The sequence below is a fragment of the Astatotilapia calliptera genome, chromosome 23 (assembly GCF_964374335.1).
Source record: "Astatotilapia calliptera chromosome 23, fAstCal68.1, whole genome shotgun sequence".
NCBI classification, from domain to species: Eukaryota; Metazoa; Chordata; class Actinopteri; order Cichliformes; family Cichlidae; genus Astatotilapia; species Astatotilapia calliptera.
The window spans coordinates 3,801,142-3,821,897 of record NC_137443.1 but is presented as its reverse complement, the minus strand read 5'-3'; the positions used below and the strand labels follow the sequence as shown (position 1 = coordinate 3,821,897).

The 20,756-nt window shown below is 41.4% G+C and overlaps 1 protein-coding gene across 3 annotated transcripts in view; it reads left to right on the top strand.

Moving 5' to 3' along the window:
* tle2b (TLE family member 2, transcriptional corepressor b) overlaps nt 1-20,756 on the top strand; it is a 73,859-nt gene that overhangs the window by 14,274 nt on the left and 38,829 nt on the right. For all 3 annotated transcript variants that reach the window (XM_026160276.2, XM_026160274.2, XM_026160275.2), the window contains exon 4: nt 16,400-16,444. In XM_026160276.2, the coding sequence (XP_026016061.1) occupies nt 16,400-16,444 (45 nt within the window). The remainder of the gene's footprint in view (nt 1-16,399; nt 16,445-20,756) is intronic.

The following is a 20,756-nucleotide window of genomic DNA, read 5'->3' as shown; positions in this document are numbered from 1 at the left end:
ATCCATACTTGCACACGACCTTGTTCCTCTGTCCTTACGAGGACCTGATACAAGTGCATGCCAAATGCTGTAACACATGCATTTCTCCAAATAAAACAAAATTCCTTTTTTTTAAAAATAAAAGAGCATAAGAACACTCTCTAGCAGTTGCTATTCTTATTACGTACAGTAGTTTGGTAAGGCCTGACAGCCTCTGATCGCTAAGGAAATAGTGTAATTCCTGACCAGCTGGAGAGGTGTTGTTAGGGGTTGCTAGCTGTCGCTAGGTTAAATTAGTCGCAGAGACTGCGCTACATATAAATGGTAAATGGCCTGTATTTGTATAGCGCTTTTACTAGTCCCCCCTAGGGACCCCAAAGCGCTTTACACACCCAGTCATCCACACATTCACACACTGGTGGAGGCAAGCTACAGTTGTAGCCACAGCTGCCCTGGGGCAGACTAAAAAGACTAAAAACCTCCATGCAAGTGCTTTGGTCGTAAGCACAACGAAACAACCTGTAGAGTGCATGGAAGATGAAAACTAGTCTGCAAACTGGAAATGAAAGTAAAAGAAGAAGAAAATGCGCCATTGTTCAGCTCACTGCACTTGGGTGGCTTACTGCTGTGACCCTTACTTCCGTCCAGTGTCTCCTAATAGTTCTTTCAGCTAATATAGCATGTTTGGACAATTGTGTGATTGAAGTCACTGAAACTGTTTTCACGCATGCACTGCAACCCTGAACATTTCTGGGCGATACGTGAGAGCACAACTGCCTCGTGCTGTTGGATCAGACGTAAGCCAGTCAACCTGTGAGCCAGAGTCTGCGTGATGTCATTTTGTACCGATGTGCAAATAACACAGATAGTAGTACAGTGTTCCCCTCCTGCACGCACCATCCAGGCTGCTGCCAAATGACACAGAATACTTCCAGTTGTGCCAGCGCGTCTGAAGCAGGCTATATCCTGCTGTGAGAAAGAACAACTGTGGAAAATAGCCAACCTCATTATCTCAAAATTGGCTTGAGTTCATGTGTGAAAATGTCTTGAGATAACACGCTGATTGTACAATTCTTTTGTCTAACAAATATTTTAGTTTCACGAGAAGAAGACTGAGTGTTTCACCAGCAGATTTGCATGTTGCTCAGGTCGCTCACTCAGGTTATAATGACATCTTTAAAACGACTGGAACAGAAATCCGCTGTGCTGCTTGCAATCTAAGTGGCTGTTCAGCAAAAGGTATGCAAGCTCATATTAAAGTTATTTATTATTCACTTATTCTGATTTACAATTGAGTTATAACAGAATTTCTGATTTCACTTAATTGTATTTCCATGATTTGTCACTTACTCCCAATACGGGAGCCTTTTCATTACATTTTAAAGTTATTGCATTTTCTGGCAGCTGCATAAACACTATAAAACTTTAAATTAATGGCATACTGCATATCAATAAATTCAAGCAACTGGATGACGAAATGCTGATTGAGGATTCCAAACAACACAAAAGCATGTGCATTAAAGATGAAAGGTTGTCAAACTGACCTCATTATAAAGTTTTTAATGTGCTTCTCATTATAAAAATCAAGAAGATGCATGCGCACATAAATATGGTGCGGTACAATGTGGACAACTTGAGCAATTCAGGCACTCCCCATTTTAGCTTCACACATTTACTGTGGGGAAGAAAAAGCTTAGATAAACATCCGTCTTCCCCAGTGTAAATCTTCACCACCCTTTCTTATACAATAGGGGCAGCGGCATGCCAGAACAGATACATTTCCGTGTCTTTCAATAGTCAGCGGGATTTAATCGAACTTGTGCATATCATATGTCACAACCTCTGTGACCGCTGTGGATGGAGGAGGAATGACACACAGTATCCGCTGCTGTGTGTTTAAACACGGGGCTTTAACGGCTGCCTTTTGCAGGAGGTCAGGGAGCTGCAGATGCTGATGACATACCCATATAGGTTAGCATAGCAGAGCGTTAGCACCGCAGGCTATAATATTTGAACAAGGGCTCACTGTATTGTAGTGGATGGCTAACGCAGTGTAATGCTACTTCATAGGCATGGCTCAGAAATGAGAGGGAGGGAAAGAGGGAGAGAAAATGAGAGAGAGAAGAAAGAGAGGCTCAAAGGGAAAGATAGCTTGAGAGAAAAAAAGGCTCAGAGAGTGTCAGACAGAAAAAAAAAAACAGGGAGCTGCTGAGGGAGGAAGGGATACAAAAGGAGGCAGAGATAAAGAGAATAAAAGAGGAGAGGGAGAGAGAGGGAGAGAGACGAGAGAGAAAGAGTGTGGAAAAAAAGCTGAAAAGGAATGAGAGAGAAGAAATGAGAAAGAGGGATACCAGGGGACGGAAAGATGGAGACTGAGGAAAAAGATGCTGCGAAGGGATGAAATGGACAGAAAGGGAGAGAGAGAAAAAGAGTATGCAACACAGAGTGCGAGAGAAAGAGATAGCGATGTGTTTGTGTGTGTGGTTGGGGGGGGGCGTGAAATGAGAGGGCGAGAGAGATGGAGAAGGAGAGAGAGGGTGCACGCACAGACACGTAAATAATGTGAAGCAACAACGGACTCGCTGCGCCCACAGAGGAGATAACCCAGAAGGCTATATTTAGCTCGTTAGGCCTGTCATCCACACTGAGGCCTGTTTCCACAGGCTGGGGCTCTGCGCACCATGCTGCACTGCTCCTGCCTTTACTATTCATCAGTTTTAAGCTCTTTAAATACCAGGGTGAGGGGTTGGAAAGTAGGAAGGTAGTTACACATAACTGGAGCGCGTGTAAGTTCTTGTAAACTGTAAAAGCTTTACATTCAAGATGACATGACAGTTAAGAAACATATACTTTGTGCCTAAAGGTGGGAGGTCTGGGTGTCTCTTCGGCATCAGAAAGCCTGCTGCTTGTTTCATACAGGCAGTCACTTTAGAGCGGTTAAAAAAAAAGTATACTGGTTAAAAAAAGACATGCAAGTTGAAATACGCTTCAGTCTTTGTTTTAAATTGCTTTCCTAGTAAACCATTTTAGTAAAAAAATATTCTGTGAGTACTTTTTGGTTCCCGTTGATTTGGTTTTGGAATCAGTCAGTCGGTAATTTGTTTCCTGAACACGAACGAACCACATCAGAAATGTTTCCGTTTACTGCATTCTCAAGCCAATAGTCTCACACCACAAAAAAGATGAAAATAATAGTGTTTGCACAACACGCCATCATGCCACGATTGAGTCAACCCAGGTCGGGCTGTTGCTGCGTGCTCGCATGTCCGTGGGAGCGCCATCTCTGATCTGATTGTTCTTGGCTCTACCTGCACTTGTCCCATTTTCGGAGCAGCATCTTGCTCTGCGGTCGTTTCAGCAGGACAGCGCCCACCCACAAAGTACCAAAATAGCTTGCGTAGCCAGACTTCAGTCCTGATATGTATCTTATTGAGCATGCCTGGGACATGCTGGGCTGACATGATCATCAGAGGCAGTAACGATGCAACGTACAGCTACAGGCGGCACTCACTGAGGAATGCAGAGCAATTCCTCAACAGCAGATGCGGATACTTGAGAAGTTCATGCGCAGATGGGTGACTGCTTGTATCACATCCAGGGGGGGCATACCTCGTATCAAACATCTTGCACATATAAATTTTTCTAGTGGTGGTCTATAACATGTATTTACATTACTTTTTTTGCCTGCTATAATGTCTTTACCCAGCATGTGGTGGCGTTGCTTGGTCGGCCATTCCTCTGGTAACTTCTCAGAACTGCAGCATTTGTGCATTTATCACAAATGAACCGGTGTTATGATTTTTGCTTTGGGACATGTTGAAAACAGGTGTTAACTGAGCTGCTGGTGTACGAAATTACATTTGAAGGACAGTTTTTTTATGTGGAAAACCACAAATAACTCCTTTATTCTTGTAAACACGAATTCTTTTATTCAGTTTAATCACAGTGTGGTTGGGAATTGCAGGTTTTACAAATCACATTTCTTTGTATTAATCATCTTTAGGCTAATGATAATTGCTAAATGGAGGTAATAGTGCTGAGAAATACTAATTGACTAATAGCAATAGACTGGAAATGCCCCGTGTTCATTAAACTATTTGAGAGAATGAGGCACAAACAAATCAACACGAAAAATAAACTGAAGTTAGAAAGTAGCTGTAGTGTGTGTGTGTACACAGAAGGTGCAAGTTTCACTGTGCTGCTAGCTCTCTCCTTATGGCATTAAACTTTTGGGGAGATGCTTTTTCCACACATTTACCACTTTAATTCTATAGTTGGCAATGGGTACGTTTTACACATTTCACGCTTCAAGAGATGATGCCATAACCCCCTCAAATTGCTCCTGTTTGTGGCGTGTTGCCGCAGTAAAATAACACAGCCAGGTTTGGATGTAGTATATTTCTATGTTTGGCAGAGCGAGTCTCTGTAGCTCTTTGGATGGGATATATGTTTTATGTTGGCTAAGCTACTGGGCCGGCTCACTGGCAACGTGCACACACACACACATGCGCACACACAGACAAACATCAAGACGTGCACATTAAGTGTCTGTGGGAGTCTTGCTCTTATCCGGCAGTTGCATTTATAATTCATGGCTCTCAGATTTCACTGCTCTCCTGGAATTCCACTGTGTATTTTTAAATAAGGTTACATTGTAGCCCTGGTTAATCAGCGGGCGTAGACATGTCGGTCACATGCTCGCACGGTGCGCAAGCGAGACTTCCACCTGAAGAGCTGCGTTCGCCCAGCGTGGCCTGAGGTTGGATCTCGCAAAGAACAGATGAAAGGGCGCGAGGCTCAGAGGAATTTGAAAGGAAAGGAGTGATAAAGTTGTTTTCTTGCGTCATAAAACTTCCAAAGTCACCTACGGTTGAACCTCTTGTTTTAACCTCTCCTCTCCCTCCTTCCTTCATGGCTCTAGGCAACATGAGGGTAAGAGAGTGGGATGCTTGTGGGCCTAAGATTGGAAAAAACTCCTTGATGACGATTTTATGGCTGAAAGTTTTACAGTCAGTTCTAAGTCAGTTTTGCCCTCGTCTTCTCCATTTTCTTTTCTTTGTAGGAGTTAATGCCTTCAGAAGCCTTTTTTTTTCTGCACAGAGAATTGCCTTTGCTGCAGCTCTCCTCTCATCTCTACTGTCAAACACAAGACAAAACTCTTACAGAGGGGTGGACTGCCCAGCCCCTTTAATATAGAGTTTAAAAAAGACATGTCTACTGGAGGGTGACAGCTCGCAGTTGGGAATCACATTAGGTGGCCTCTCCATCACTGCGTTTGTGTCTATGTGTGTAAGTGAGGTACAGTGGAGCTGCAGGGGTCTAGGGTTAATGAAGGGCCATGCTGCTAGCAAGAGACAAAATATTGTAGCATTACGTTTCATGATAAAAAACAATCGCAGGATGAAGCGCTTGGTATGAAATTCTATATTTTATAATTGTGTTTTCCCTTCCTGTACGAGGGGACTGCGAACAATAGAGCTGTCATCATTTCAAGCTACCGTTGAAACATAAAGCGATGATTTTAAAAAATTCAAAGTGCCTTAAGTGTCAAACAGCAAGTGGAGACTCGGGATTCGAAGCCAAAGCATTCGTTTCATAATTCAAGAAGCCTAAAAATTAGACTGAACATGGCAAATACTGTAGTCACTACAAATTTTACACAGGCGATTCTTAATGCAGATATCTAATCAGCCAATCACACGGCAGCAACTTGATGCATTTAAAGCATGTAGACCTCGTCAAGATGTTCTGCTGAAATTCAAACGGAGCATCAGAATGAGGAAGAAAGTTGATTTATGTGGCTTTGAATGTCGCTTTATAGTCGTGTCGGAGTTTACAGAGACTGGTTTGAAAAAGAGAAAATATCCAGTGAGTGGCAGCTCAAAAAGCCGTGTTGAGAATGAGCGTTTCGAGCTGACAATACGGCAACAGTAACTCAAATAACTGCCTTTTACATCTAAGGTATGCAGAAAAGCATCTGAGGGTACACTTTGCATGGGCTCACCAAAACTGGACAACAGAAGGTCTTGATTTCTTTGAATGGTAGGGTCAGAATTAGTGTAAACAACATGAAAGCGTGGCTCCATGCTGCCTTGTATCAACAGTTTAGTCTGCCGCTGGTAGTGTAACGATGTGGTGATTTTTATTTTAGCTAACCGTGTCCCTGTTGGTACCAACTGAGGATCATTTAAGTGCCACAGCTTAGCTGAGTACTCTAACTGATCAAGTCCGTGCCTTTATTACCAAAAGGGAAGTGTAACCATCTTCTGATTGCTGCTTCCTGCAGGATTACTGTCAAAAAGCTCAAACAAAACCAGTTTCTTGAACATGACAGTGAGTTCACTGCGCTCAAATGTCCTCCTCAGTAACCAGATCGCAATCCAGTAGAGCACCTTTGGGATGTGGTGAAACAGGAGATTCCCATCGTGGATGTGCAGCTGACAGCAGCTGTGTGATGATATCATGTCAATAAGTACCAAAAATCTGAGGAGTGTTTACATCATCTTGTTGAATCCGTGCCACAAAGAGCTGAGATCGTTTTAAAGGCAAAATAGGGTCAAACCCAGTACGAGCAAGGAGTAACTAAGAATAACGTGAGCAGTGATTATAGCTTATTGTTTTAGTGCATGCTAAGCTTTTGTGGACAATAATGCAACAGTGAAAGACGTGGTTACTCATATTATATCCTCAATAGGCCTTGTTTGATGTTACACACCTGCTTTTTGTGAAACTGATCAACAAGTCTGACAGTATCAACAGATAACTTCAAAACTAAGCTAAGCCTCCTCTAGTGGCTGTAGGCTAGCATTACACCTCCTGCTGTTTTATGGCAACTTTTTGAAAAGCTTTTACTGCAGAAGTTTGCATTTTAAGGATTAGTTGGCATTCATTACATTAATATCAAAACTTAGAAACATCATGCTACTCAATTTTCCAATTTAAAACGATTAAAAGAAAACTGAGATAGAAAAAACCCACTGGTTGGTCACAGTAGTAAATAAGTAACATTTAATACTATTGGTATTTCATTTCTTACATAATTTATTACCTAGAAAGCTTACATTAATGGGGTTTCTTTTAGAATCACGGTGTGTATCAGGCTTTTCATGCTTTTGCTCATGTTTTGTCTCATGCAGTCATTTTCTGGAGCATTGTGAGGATGTGTTTGTGCATGGTTTCTCTGTCTTAGTTTGTGTGCGTGTGTGTGTGCAAGTATATATCTGTGTGCATTGTCCGTTCAGACCCTCAGGCAGGGACTATGTGTGTGTTAGTGTGTGTGTGTGTGGATTAATGCAGTGCTCTCAGCCTCTTACTCCACTCCCAGCTCATCTGTCTGATTCAGGATGACACACTGTGTTCTCTTCAGCAACATTACAGTCACAGACTGCTTAGGAAAGGGGGGCGGTGGAGGATGTAGAGAAAAGGAAGGAGGGCGTATAGAAGCAATGAGAGAGAGATGGGGACAGTGAGATAGATAGAAAAAGGGGTGAATAAAACTGAGATGAAAGAGAAATATGAGAAAGAGGCCACAAGGGCATTGGCAGAGAGAGAGAGAGAGAGGGAGGGGAAAAAACAGAGCAAGGACACTGCTGAAGAGAGAGGGACGGAGAGAAACCCAGAAAAGGAAGAAAGTGCAGATTTTTCTACACGAGGATGATGGAGGAGGGTTCAGAAAAAGAGAAATGAGAAGAATCAGTTGGAAGTAAAAAAATAAATAAAAGTGATGTGTGATAGGAGGAAGGCACAGGGCAGAACCCGAAAAGGGATCGGACCGTGCTAAGCTAAATGTTGCCCCACCATCCACGAGTGGGAGTTGGCCAGGCAGGGATTTAAGCATGGCCAGATGTAGGGAAGGATTGAGTCCGTTTTAAGAATCTTAAACCTGTCTGAACTGTCTGGAGCGAAGTAAACAAACAAGATAGGAGTATTCATAAAGACCGAGCGAGTCTCTGTTGCAGAACATACTGTACACATGTGTTTAAGGATAGAAACCCCTGAAATTCAAGGTCAGTTATCCGGCTGTTGTTGTGACTCTCTTTCTCTGATGAAACTGGCTGCAAGAGAAGCTGCAGTGAAACTGGATGTCGGCTGTGACTGATTTAGTCGTCACCCGCTGACAGGACACAACAGAAAGTCAGCGTCTGCTAACATAACCTCCGATGTGGGTTAGCACAGCGTGCTAATAAATGTTTTAACATTGGCGGTATGTGTGTGTGTCCAAGTGCGTGTGCGTGGGCGGGCAGATGAAAGAGACAAGCTCGCCCGAGAGACATCGGTGAACAATGCTTTTGTTAAGGCTTTTTCACACACACACACACACACACACACACACACACACACACACACACACACACACACACACACACATGCACACACTTACACCATGCTCGAGTAAAAGCATGCCTGTAAGCTACACACAGACTGTATGAATACAAACATGCTGTAAAGCATTACACACACACACACACACACACACACATGAATGTCCCATTTAGATAAATCACCTTGGATTAGACCCACTTCCTAAAGCTCATTTTAAAGTCTGCCAGCGTTCTTTGCAGAATGCATAGAGGAGATAGAGGGGAAGAGAGAGAGAGAGTCTGGCACTGTTGTCTGACACTCTCTCAGCACCATGAGGGTGGAGGGAGGGAGGGCGGGCAGAGTGGGGGAACGAAAGAGCAAACACTCCCTGAAGAATGGAAGAGTGGAAAGGAGGAGGGAAACACAAGAGCGAGGGAAGAAAGAAGCAGGGAGAGGGAGAGCATTTCATTGAGAGAAATGCAGGAATGCTTTTTGTCTGTTTGTGCCCCGATGATGACAGTGCAGTCCGTATGTTATTAGCAGGAGATGGATGCTAGATATGAAGTGTGTTCAGAAGAGTGGGATGTTACAGTTCGATCAGATAAACAAGAATTACACTGCTACCTCATTTATCTAAAGTAACCCGCCTGCTGAACTGACATAATGAGCCGAAAAGCAAGCAGAAAATGAAGGAGTGATAATGGAGTGAGTGAGATGTAGACTCAACATGAGTATACAAGTATTTCCTCTCTCCCTCTCTCTCTGTTTTTGTCTTCTTCTTTTTATGTTTGGCTACACTGGGAATTGAAAACATTTTTAAGGATTCGCAGATTTTATTCTCCTCAGCTGTATGGGTGAAAAGCTTCACTTTAAGGAAAAAAGAAAAATTGCACACAAGTCAAAGAATTAAGATTTTGCTTTCTTTTCGAAAGGATAAAAAAGACTTCAGATTTGTAGAAAAGTAATAGTTTGCAGATGCAACTAAGTGTTTAATTAAATTAAACTTGCTCCAGTCTGTTAATTCATTCCTGTTCAGTTTACTTCCAGTAGAGGTCAGTTTTCATATTAAATCAAGCCAGTATCTTAGAAGTAAAGTTGCCTTTCCATTCACAAAGAAAATACTTTCATGGAATATTATTAAATTTACTCAGTCTGTGCCAAAACTAATATATATAAAAGATGGATGTAGCCACTGTGAAGTCACTTACGGGTTAGCGAAATCCTGGCTCAAAGCCTCGGGCCGAGCAATTTGGCTGTCGACACCTTGGTGTTTTGACACCGGACGTGACGAGTGAGGAGAGGATCTGACTGAGAAGCCGCGGTGCTACAATCGGAGGTGTAATGGCCGTTAGAAAGAGTGCAGATTTCTTTGTTTGCACACATTATGCTGCTAAAATCAATCTCTTAATTCCGAGATAATAAATTTTGGCTTCAAAACAAAATGAGGCAAAAAATAAAAACAAGCCAGTTTGTTACCCAAACTATTCTGCAAACAATAATTATGTATTATTGTTCACGTTACCTTGGGGGGTTGATGACAATTTCGCTTTTACCGAGGTGAACTTGTTGTTTTGTGTTAGTGTTGCTAATGGATTGCACCTGTGTTGTCCGTTTTTCATGTTTTGTGCATGCGTGTCTATAATTTTGCGAACGCACAAGAGCACATTTAGGTTAATGCAGCCATGGACACCGATAACAATGTCTGCATCACATAAGACGCTCTCATTAAATGTCATTTGGCGATGGATTCACTTTAATCTAAGAGCGCTGTGAATGCCTCTGTGGCAGAAAATAGAAAATATACATAACCCAAGTAGATTAGTCTCACTTTCCCAAGCTCTCTGTTTGTCTCCTTACAGTTCCCATTATCTTCAGATGAAGCTTCACTGTCTGTTACAAATACACACACCACAGTACACGTGCGCACTTCTCTGTCTCTGCTCGCTGGGTGGGCAGTGCTGGGTGTTCTTGGTAAGTGATGTCAGCCGGTTGGCTTAATGCCCCTCTGCCAGGCTTAACATACCACACACATACACAAACACACATGCTCATCCAGCGCATGTGCCTTGCACTGTGTGCGACACACACACACACACACACACATGCCCACAAAGCCTGCATACACCATAGATCTTACACTGAGTGCTGAATGAGATTGCAGTGGCACAACAGAGGGATTATATAAGGCAGAAGAGCAGGCATCAGTGGGTGTAATTGGAGGTTGGAGGGGCAAGCAGTTAAGAGGAGATGAACTTATTAAAAACAGGACTACAACAGACAAAACATACTGTAGTACAACAATTTCAACTGTTCAGACAGAAGCGTTATTAGTCATATTGTGCAGTCATAGTGCAGCTGTTATCCCCGCCTACTGTAGGGGACCGTGTGGTGCATCTGTTACTACTGGAGTGCATATGCACAATGCAGTCCCACGTTGTGATATAATTTTCCATCTTCAGTTCTACAGACTATAGTTAAACATATTTGCGAAGTGGTTGACTTTAGTATTATCAAAACAAAGACATTAATAGTGGTCTGTACTGTAAGTGCCAATCACGTTCGTTTTAAATCAAACTCAGCTTTTAACTGCTTCAACAGACCAGGCTCCCATAGGGTGCTGTCGCTGCCGCTCTGCAGAGATCGCACAAAGAGTACAATAGTCACTTTACTGCTGTCTGGCCAACTCCCACTGGACAACTGTTACTACATTTCAGGCTCCTCTTTTGTGCCTCTTCAAAGGAAACCCTGGCTGAGACAAGTTTTGGACCAGTCATTTTACAGTTTAAAGAGCCTATTTCTATTTGGAGCAAGTTACCAGTGTAAATCAGCGATGCTCTAAAAGATACGCTGGCTTGTGGCTTGTGTCCCATTCAGCTCTTAGCTTCTTATCATCTCTTGGTGTTTAAAATCCTGCAGATTTCTATGTGTGGGAATTCCTGTTTTATTTTCTTTATACTGACTTAGATTTAAGTCCTAGTAGTTTATATTTGGCATGCACACCATACTGAATAATTATTTGCTGCTTACGGAGGTTTTCCTTCCCCTGTACTCGTTCCTAAAATGTTTAAAGGTAATCCGTGCGTTCATGTCTTTTCTAATGAGCCAGGAGTGGTAGAAACATTTTAAACAGTGCACTCAAAGTATGAAAAAAGTAAAAGAAACCCTGTAAGACCCAAACACCCTGCAAAATTCAGATTTTTTTGGAACTGAGATGTTTACTAACCCTTATAACAAAATCCACAATTTTTGTTTTTGCTATATCATGTTGTGTATGATATATTTATTACATCGCATTTGATACATTGGGTGTTTTTGGCAACTTTTTGTTAACAACAATGTTAATTTTAGACAAAAAAAAAAGAGTTTTGTCCATAACAAGTATTGATCATGTTGCTGAGATAGAGGTCTCAGAAACTCATGTATCAAATATGATACAAAGGGCATTATTTGTGGGGTCAGATATCCTTATAGGGCAGCACGGTGGTGAGCAGTTAGTGGGATCGGGTAAATGGATGGTTGTAGATTGCCCGTATGTGTGAATCTTTGTGCTAGCCTGGCGACAGGTTAACGATCTGTTCAGGGTGTACCCCGCCTCTTGCACTGTAGTAGCTGAGATAGACTTCAGGTTTTGAAAGTTTTAGCCACTTTTCCTACAAATCAATAAAAAGTTGAAAAAATTTATGCTTTCCTGTTAGTTTTGGGCACCAAAACAACCCTAATTTAGGAAAAGATCATGGTGTGGTTTAAAATAGACCTTTTCATTTTGCTTGGTTCCTCAAGTGACGAGTCTCATCCCTACAGTATGCCCCCGGCAACTGCCTTTATTATAAAAATACTACATTTTAAACCGTGGACCAACATAGCTATTACATGTTTTGCTTTTGGTCTCATGCAAGCTAAAAAACATATTAATGAGAATGTGAGCAATCACAGTTGCTCATACCCTGTAATACTGCAAAAAGAAATTTTAGGCTGTGGCTTTTCTCAGTGTGTCTGATTTTCATGTGGATGTTAAAGCACCAACCGGTCCTAACCTGCGATGAACACAGGGGGCAGAAATCCTCTGTCAGCCAAAAGCACAAATAGTGATACTTACAGATACCTACAGGGATACAGTACATAGATCCAAAAACAACTGCACATACATTTATGCAAATAAAGCCAAAACACTGACAGGAAAAATCAGTATCCATAATAAGAAAAGTACCAAATGTGATATTCTGTATCATGCAATATAGTGAGTGATCAAATATACACATTAAAAAGCTATAAATGCATATAAAAAGCAATCCATTAGATGACCCTACATAACTAAATTGTTTATCATAGGGCCTGTGGTAAGACATAAAGACCTCTTAATGAGCACAACAATAATTCCTCATTTCATCCCGGAAGATATACTATTTGCACAGATTTCTGCTTTGTGCTGTTCCACTGCAGGATTTTGCTTCTGCCCAGTTTTATCTGTAACTTTTTCTTGATCTCAGTTCTCCCGCTACAGTGGAAAAGCTGCAGGTTAGCTTGATTTCAAAGTTTTAAATGTGAGAGAGTTTATCGAGCTCTGAACTTTCCCTGTCATTAAAGGCTCATTTTTAAAATCCGTTAGCTGTGGCTGTCTTTATTTATTTTTTCCACTTTACTGTAGGCCGTTTGCACATGGGTACCCTGCCTTTTGCATAACGTACAACTGTACAATCAGCTACTTCGTATAAGTCCAGACTGGAGTGTCCTTGCAAAGGTCGGCTGCTGAAGTGATCTGGCAAGGTTGTATTCAAATATAGGAGCCCCAGTTGTAGCACTCAGCTATTTGTGTAATGGGAAAAATGTTGATTACTACTTTTTTTTTGTAAAAGAGGAAGATGTAAGAGAGGAGGGAAGGAAAGAGTAATGACAGGTAGTGAGGCTGATGGCAGCGATGGAGGGAGAATTAATAAAGAGAGACAGACAGGAATCGAGTTAAAACGATGGGATGAGCTGAGGGGAGGTCTAATGATGGAGAAGAGAGAAGCTGAGGATAGATGGAGAGAGGGGGAGAACAAAGGGAGATGTCACATGTCCTTTATGTTGAGAGGGGCTGGAAAGGGAGACACCTTCATGCAAAGACCTACTCACATGTGTTTGTGTGCATTTGCTTTCAGCAAAGTTTGTTTGCATTTTCACAGGTGAACGAGATCGCAAGATTGCATCTGCTTTTGTGCACATGACTTCTTTTTCTTTCTTTCCTTTTTTTTGGCCAGAAATGGAAAGAATAGAGAACTAAATACACAGCGGAGGTGAGCTCGACAGAGGGAGAGAAAGGAGAAAATGTAGATATAGCACTCAACAAGGACGAGAGCGGACAAAATACACAAAGCAAGGGAGCCAAGTAGAAAATGTCAATAGAGCGCGAGAGCATGAAGCGGGGCGAGAACATAAAGGAGAGGGATGATTGATAGAAATTACTAAAAGGGGGAAAGAAAGGCTAAGAGAGTGTAAGGGACGGAAACAAAAATGATACGGCAGATAGATAAAACAAGGGGGGAGGGATAAAAGAGTGTAATGGGGGAGAGGGAAAGAAGGTCAGAGAAATGAACGAAAAGGATAATTGGCCAGAAAAACAGAAAAGGCTTTGGCAGCTGAGAGCGAGAGAGGATGCAAGGGAGGAAGAAGGTGACAAAGGAGAGACGGGACAAAAGGGTGACAACAGAGGGAGTCAGGTTTGGTCGTGGTGGGGCACAAAGATGACTTGTGGTGATCTCGACTCCTGCAGTTTAAAAAAAAAAAATCCATTTCAACCTCTTTCTAAGATGTTTTACAGTAATGATGTCACTCTGTGTCTGCCATCGTTCCTGGCAAGCCAGTAATAATTCATACAGCCACTAGAGGCCCTGATGGGTAAATTGTACTGATGTGCCAATGTGATTTTCTATGCCTTGATTAAGGACGATCTGTCAACTCACAGTGGTGTCTTTTCCCCAAATAATAGCTATATTTTATGGAATGGAATCACTTTTATATAAATGAAAAGGTAAATTCTTTATTTATAAAGGTGGCCACTGGCCACTCATTTCTGAACTAGAGCAAAAATACCAAGAATTTCACACATGCACAGACGAAAAGCTTAATGACGGAAATACTGACACACCGAAGCAGCAAAATGTGCCACAGCATATCACTACCTGAGGGGAAAACCAGGGAAACTGTACCGAGCTTCTTCAAAAGTCCTCCTTTTGCTTTTGATCTTTAGTCGTTCTTGCAGTACGCTAGTATGTAACCCTGCAATATTGTAAATATATTGTAGTAATGCAAAAACTGCTTGTTTTTTAAAACACTGTTCTTATTCTTCTTTACATTTTCCGAGTATGTAATTTGAATTCGAGATGGATAGGTGAGTCCATGGGTAGAGACAGATAAAGGCAAAGATACAGAGTTCAGTAAAATGAGACAGGAAATAGAAAAATACACTGAAATGGAGAGTGAAAGAACATCTGACAGCTAGGAAAAAAAGGGAAGGGAATAAGTAGAGAGCAGCATGAGAGAAAAGATGGACTGACAACCCCTTAAAAGATAGAGATTGGAGTGAGAGGGAGGGACTGAATGAGGCGGGGAATAAATGGAGAGAAGAGAGAGCGATCGAGTGAAAATGAGCAAGAGAATACCGAGAGTGGGGGGGAAGAGAGAGAGCCGTGTCTCACTCTCATCAGTCAGAGCGTTGCTCATCCACCGGCAGAGGATGCCTTTGTCACCATGACGGATCCTCGCTGTCTGTGTGCCGCTCGCCGCCAACACCATTACAGAACATTACTGATGTACACACAGAAACACACAGAGGAGAGAGAGACATATTTAGGAAGGGAACACATGCAGTGGTGATAGCACACGGCATTTAATAAGAAGAGGCGCAGGTATTGTGTCAAACATACAAAGGAACACAAAACATACTCACTCAGGACAGGAGCCTGACATGCGCTGGTATTGATATGTTGTGTTATTGACCTCTTTAGATCTTGTTTTGATGTGATATGTGCACATTATGCACAACACGGCTAAAGCTGATAATAGTTTCTATGGTAGTCGGTCTGTTAGTTAAATAATAAGTCATTTAGTCCAGAAAACGGAGTAAAACGATGCAATAATTATTTGCATATAAATGCAGAAGACACAAGTTATTTAATCATTAAAATATTGCAAATGATTGACAGTCAGCTGAATCCATCATTAATCAGTTCGATAGCTTAAGCTTTTAGCTGGATAATGACATCTGATTGGAGGCGTTACATCTTGTGTCCCACATCAAGGGAAGCAGTGACGCTTTGCGGGCTCCTGTTTTTCTCTGTTAAAAAAGGGCCTTTGAAATTGGCAAAAAGCAGGAAGAAGGCGTACATTCATTTTTTTTTCTCGTGGCCACACTGTCTGCATTTACACCTCACCTGTGTGCTCACAATACCAGCTTCTAGATGTGGTTTGGCCAAGGTTGTAGCAATCCAGTTGCATTGTGTTGTGCGTGCATTTACGCCATGCATTGCCAGATGTTTTTTACTTAAAATACCCGGACAGATATTTCATGGTAATCCAAGGTGTGGAAAGAGATTTTGTGCCTGTAGAGTATTTGACACACAGACTATACACACACCGAGCACAATATGTTCACAGTAAGCATTCACAGAGTCTTATTATTTGGATACAACGCATAGCTGTTCGTGCGCATAAAACCAACATCCACACAAACGGTGAGAGAAAACAACATGCAGTTAACACACACAAGCACACTCATAATGTCATGCTCATTTGGCAGCTGTGCACAAATAGTCAAACTGTTAAAAGGAAGAAACCCTGACACACGCACGACACGCGCGCACATACAAATGCTCGTGTAACACTGAGACAAAAATATCTCATTACCTCCACGTAGACAGACACGCACTTGTTGTGCATCCCATGTGCGCTCTTCATCTTTTCCGTCTTTTGGCGCGCTCGTTTTCTTTCTGTCGTTAAAACCGCAGTGACAAACAGCAGCATATGCGGCTGTGCCGAGCAACAGCTGTTCAATGGGAGATTTTGTGTAAGAATGAATGTTAACGTGGGCTGTGAATAAAATGCTAACAAAGCTCCGTGTGTCTCTGTGTGTGTGTCTCCGCAGTACTATGAGATGTCCTACGGTCTCAACATTGAGATGCACAAGCAGGTAAGAAACTCTGCATGTAGTATGATTGGATTTCTTCCAACCTCCAGGTTGTTGCTGTGTGTTTGGTTGCCGTTCATATGTGTACAGAGTAATGTGGCTGGGTTTAAACTGTATTTTCTTGCGACCTCTATGTATGCAAACAAATAGGACACTTATTGGTTAAATGTATGGTTGTAATGCTGGTTAATGCATACCACCACCACTTCAAAATGTACTTTGCATATAAATACACACAAATATTTCTCTTGACTGAATTTTTGGATGATATTAGTATTCTGATAATGTATATATTTGGAAGGCATTGGGGTATTTTGTGGTTAGGAGTGTGTTCACACATCTTGGTTAATTTGTTCCCGTATTTTAAATGATTTTGTGCACACGCTTTGGTTTATTCGTGTGCTTGTAAATGGAGAGCCTGCACAGCAGATTAGCCTTTCTCCCCAAAGCATTAGGTGAACTCTGCCTGCTACTTAGTACAGAGTTGTTAAAATACAAGCACCGTCTGTTTCCTAGAGTAGTAAAGCACACAGCAAGCTACAGTCAAGTGTTTGTGAAGTGATTATGCTGACGCTACTCTGACTGAAGATATCGGACATTTTTGTATTATCTCGGGGCTCTTTGCAGATGGTCCACGTAAATTTGTCCTGCTGGGGTCGCACGTAGAAATTTCAGTAAGCCTCATCCAGCTGACCTACTGTCAGAGTCAGTTTGCAAAAAACACCCAAACCAAGCGAAACCTTTTATCCATTTATCTTTTTCTCCTACTACTATTATTGCTCTTTAAAACTGCAATGAAAGCAATAACTAAATATATGTAGCTCCCAGCTGTGTTTCTGTAGATAGGTTATGAATAAGAAAATTTAGCTGGGTACCATTTATAAGGCATATGATGTTAGTTATGCTCTTCCTTGTGTTTTAACTCCACAAAGGACTATAATGGTGCAGCACGGTTATAGAAAACCCAGCTGCTGGATTCAGACTGGCTGCAGTAGAAGGAGTGAAATATGCATTAATAAAGTTCAATAATTTGATTAAGAGTTCAAATACTCCACGGCCATGTTGGAGTTTAATTTCAGAACCTCACAGCTGCTCTGTCACTAGTAAATGAGTAAAAAGTGGCCTTGAAAGATTTTTCGCTCTATGGTTACTGACAGGCTCCATAGACGGAGTGATCCCAGTTTTTCCTCCTCATTTATGAAGACTAATAATCAGCCCAAACGTAGCAAGTTGTTTCAAAAGGCTGAAATTTTAGTAAAGGTCACTGCCCAACATTTCAGTTTGGAGCTGCAGCGATTCATCGAGTAACTTAATAACTTAAAAGTTTTGCTTTGATACTTTAAAACCGCGACTCTGCAGCGCTCAGTTCTCACTGTGTAACAGTTTAACGTGTCTGTCTGCACACACAGTGTTTACACACAAGGCTGATATCAGGGGTCCTACTATCACTGCAGTATGCAGGGGTGAGCCTGAAGGGGGGCATGAGGTGTACTACACCATGTTTATTTTAAGGCTTTAGTAACATTACTTTTGCACATGTAGTTAATATAAAATATAGGAAACATACACATGAACATACACCAACTCTACGTATAAATATTGTCAGTATTTTATTTTATGGCTTTGTGTCGGTCCTATGTATAACTATTCTATTTAACATCACTGTACTTGTGATTGTTTATTTATTTTTGCGTTTTTAAAAAAAGTTTTCTTTAAAAAAAGATTTTAATATGGCAATTAAATACAACGAAAGAGTTTAGTATTTGTGGACAGATGTTGGACACATTGCAGTTTCTCAAATGAAAACCAGTGAGTGCTTCGTTTTTTCCTCTTTGACTAACTAATAACTAGTGTCGCTCATGAATAAGACAAAAGTATTTTATGAGATCACTTGATTCATTGGAAAATTGATGGAATACTCAATATACCTGTGCATGCATCAAAAGCAAGCGCTGCAATCTCTGTATGAATGAAAAAGTCATCGGTTATCTCAAAATTATGATAACCTATGAATGTGTATTTGTGTGCATGTTTTGCTTGATCATTATAAAGTAAAACAAAGAATAATGTGTGCAAATGAAAGAAGATATAATTACTCGTGAGAGACAGCTGACCGGCACAAAACGGTGACCTTAGCAATGATGAATGTATGTTATACAAAACTGGTATTGACAGATTGAAGACAGGTGACACTAGCTCAATAAGGATTAGCTATAATCTGCAGCATGTGATATGATCAGGGTGTAAAAATCATTCCCCATGGTTCTCCTACACTGTAAAGAATACCATGTAGAGAGTAGTGTAAATTGTGCAGCGTTTCCACTTGTCCTTGCTGAGACTGGGTGTTCCTGTATGAAGACGTGTCTAATGAGCAGTGTGTGCTCTCAGGAGCCAGTGACTGCTTGAATTCCCACACTTGCTGCTAATTTGCTGTCTGTGTCACGTTACAGGAGAGAACAACAGTCAAACCGCACGTAGAAAGACGTGCAGACAGTGAGATAAATGTCTTGGCAGACGGACAGACGTTGAGACCTGAAAGCTGTTTTTTTCTCCGTGTTGATAGAATTATTATCCGTGATTATCCACCTTAAAGACATTTCCTTTAAGAAGCCTGCATTTTCCCCCCACCTCCCTCTCTGTATATCTATCAATCTATCTGCGTCATGCTAACTCTCTCCCTCGCTCTCTGACTTAGACACTGTCATGGAAGAAAAGACAAGAGGGGTTTATTATTTTCACGTTTCACAATGGGCTCTCAACCTGCCTGTTATAGCCTTTCAGAAGGAAGCTCATTGTTTGAAATAATCTCCAAAACGCCTTTAAATGAAAGCCTCTGCACTTCAACCTTGTAATCATCGTGTCATTTAGCCATCAAGGCAATTATAGCGCAAAGACATCCAACAATGGCTCCACATGTCGAGTACTGTGTACATATGTGCTCCAAATCCTCTGCTGGGTGTCGTTAGCTAAGAGAAAACACATGTTTAGGGGCAAACGGGGCATATGTATCGATTGATCTGAATCAGCTGTATTAATTTGAGTCGAGATCTTTGTGTAAAGCATCCATCAAAAACACTGCATCGCATTCTGTTGTTGCACTAGAACTTCCTCTTAAATCACGTTGTGAGCGAACAGAGTGCAGCACAATACGTCTCTTTCCTTTGGTGAAGTAAGGATGTGTTGTGGATTGCCTCTTATGTTGTAGTGTTTTTGAAAACTACAGTTATACTTCAGCAGCCTATTCAGTGTTTGAGGTAGGTGAGACTGCCCATTTTTTAAAACTGTGACATAGAAATGAAGCTATCGTCACCTCGCTGAAAGTTCATCAGCTTGGTTCCTGTTTTCTTGTAGATTTTTTTAGGCCTACAGTCTGCATATCAGATACGTACTTAGATTAGTGATATTTAAGACATTATGTAACATGCTTGTGAGGCACCTTCATGCTAATTCAAATCCAGCCTCCACATCTTCATTAAAAATCATTATTCTGGTCTGCTATCATACATTATCTGTTTTTCCAGTGCACAATTTCTGCTTTCAAATATAAAACTAACACTATCACGCAAACACTCAGAGTTTAATGGATGCACTGGGGGCAATTTGAGGTTAAGTCTCTTTCCCAAGTACGCTCTAACATGCATAGTCTTCCAAAATTTAGCATATTTCTTTCTACCCTTCCTCAGCCTTACAGTGGACACTACTACATGGCACAACTACTGAGGAGCAACGATCAGAAAGAGTGGAAGAAGGCAAGAGTTGATAAAAAAAAAACAAGAAGGGGGACTAGAGTTGAAAGAGATCGCAGTACTGTGAAGGTTTTGTGTTAGCAACCATTTATTTCATAGAGGAACAATTCGAACTACAGTAGGATAGAGAATGATATAATGATATGTCAGCTTTTATTAGTCCAACTGGTGAATTAAATATTTAAATAATAATACTTGAAACAAATAAAGCCAACCACTGAAATGCAATTATCTTTGCTTTCCTTGACATTTAATGCTACCCCCCTTTTAAATGTATTTTGGGTAAACCAAACGAAACGCAGTGAAAGTTTTATGTTAATCACAAAAAGGGAAACTATTACTCAGCAGGAAGGGAGAATAGATAAAGAGAGGCAGAGCGAGTGGGGAGAGAGAAATGTGGCTGGCAGCAAAAGCCAGGCAGAACTGGACTGTCAGCTTTTGTCGCCAAAAAAGAAGAAATGGACTCGGTGCTGGCTGCACCTCTGAGAGATGAAGAGAGAGGAGGAGGGCGAGGAGGAGGATGATAGGTGGGGAGGATGACAAAGAGAGACCAAAGGAGAAGTGAGTGA